We start from the raw sequence: 1571 nt of genomic DNA on the forward strand, positions 1-1571 counted from the left end.
GAGGTGGGGACCGAGCATCTCCCCAGCCTAGGACCCACGGGATTCCCTGGGCAGGTGCAGCCTCATGTGGGGCCCCTCAGCACTTTTTGTTCAGGCTAGGGTCTTGTTCTGAGTTTCCTTGCAGGTCCCCAGAGGGTAGGGACCAGATTGTACCAGGGGAAAGGTGAGCACTGCAAGAGAGCCCTGAGGGGACCTCCCACCACACAAAACTGAGGGGACCTCACAGAGTCCACTGCTCGTACCGTCAGAGAAGGCTCAGGGCTGTGCCACAGGATACCCCCAGCTGCCTCCTCCCTTTCTCTCACAGGAGCTCCAGGAACCAGGAGGCAAAAGCAGAGGTCTGAGGGCCATGTCCTGAAGTCAGAGAGCAGAGGTGGTCCAGGCAGTACCAGGAGTCAAGATGAGGAGGGTGCCCTGAGTGTGCACCAGGGGCTCCCCATCCCAGAACAGAGGGGACCCCACAAGGCCCTAATCCTCCTACCTTGTCAGTTGTGGAAATCTTGGACTGTGCTGACTGCACCCTGGGGAGACACCTCACTTCCTTCTTCAGGTAGCCAGGGGACTGGATGCCCTGGAGGCTTGCCCCTGTGAAGTCTGAGAGCACCTTTCAAGAGGAGATGTGTAAGTGGCCTGTGGCCGTCCAGGCTGGGTTTTCAGCTGAGGCTGTTCACAGCCCCTGTCTCCACCATCCAGGCCCGTGGTCCCCCATATGTGCCCATTCCCCCCCCACCCCCGCCTCACTCCTGCCTCAGGCTGTGGTTTGATCCCAGGCATCGCCCTCATGGTCGAGATGAGTGAGCTGAGCAAGCCCGAGGAAGAACCTAGGACCCAGGCCCAGGGCCCAGTGGAGGCTCAGCTCTTGGGGCCTGAGGCAGGGGAGACTGCATCTGCCCCCCCACCAGTCTCTGCCCTTGCCCCCGGTAGCTCTGAATGAGATGGTGGCCAACCTGATTAAGTTCCTGCTGCTCAAGTATCCAGCCAAGGAGCTGACCTCCCAGGTGAAAATGCTAAAGAAGGCCCTTAGGGATAACCAGGAGCACTTTCCGGCAGTCTTCAGCCAAGCCTCACAGTGCCTGCAGCTGGTCTGTGGTGTGGAGGTGAAGAAGGTGGAACCCAGGGAGCACATCTACATCATGGTCCCCACCATGGGCCTCACCTATGATGTGATGCTGAACAGTGGGCAGGGCCTGCCCAGGGCCAGCCTCCTGGTGCTGGTCCTCAGCCTCATCATGTGGAATGCAGACAACGCCCCTGAGGAGAAGGTCTGGGGAGCACTCAGCAGGATGGGTGTGTGTGTCAAGAGTGAGCACTGCAACTTTGGGGAGCCCAGGGAGCTGCTGACCCACACGTGGGTGCAAGAGGGGTACCTGGCATACTGGCAGGTGCCTGACAGCCACCCTGCCCGCTCTGAGTTCCTGTGGGTTCCCCAGGCCTATGCGGAGACCAGCAAGTGGGAAGTCATGGCATTTCTGCTCAGGGTCAAACAAAGGGCTTTGAGGGCCTTCCCACCCCTGTCTACAGAGGCTGCAAGGGAGGAGGACGAGGCGGCCTGAGCCAGAGCAGCATCCAGG

General features: G+C 60.2%; 1 protein-coding gene across 1 annotated transcript; it reads left to right on the top strand.

The window, feature by feature from the left end:
• The first annotated feature begins 790 nt into the window (after positions 1 to 790).
• LOC104983409 (melanoma-associated antigen 10-like) lies at positions 791 to 1553 on the top strand. The gene is given in 2 exon segments (XM_010832856.1): positions 791 to 888; positions 890 to 1553. Coding segments are annotated over 2 exon segments (762 nt in total).
• Positions 1554 to 1571: the final 18 nt, after the last annotated feature.

Source organism: Bison bison, unplaced genomic scaffold (genome assembly GCF_000754665.1).
Source record: "Bison bison bison isolate TAMUID 2011002044 unplaced genomic scaffold, Bison_UMD1.0 scf7180017862523, whole genome shotgun sequence".
Taxonomy (NCBI): Eukaryota; Metazoa; Chordata; class Mammalia; order Artiodactyla; family Bovidae; genus Bison; species Bison bison.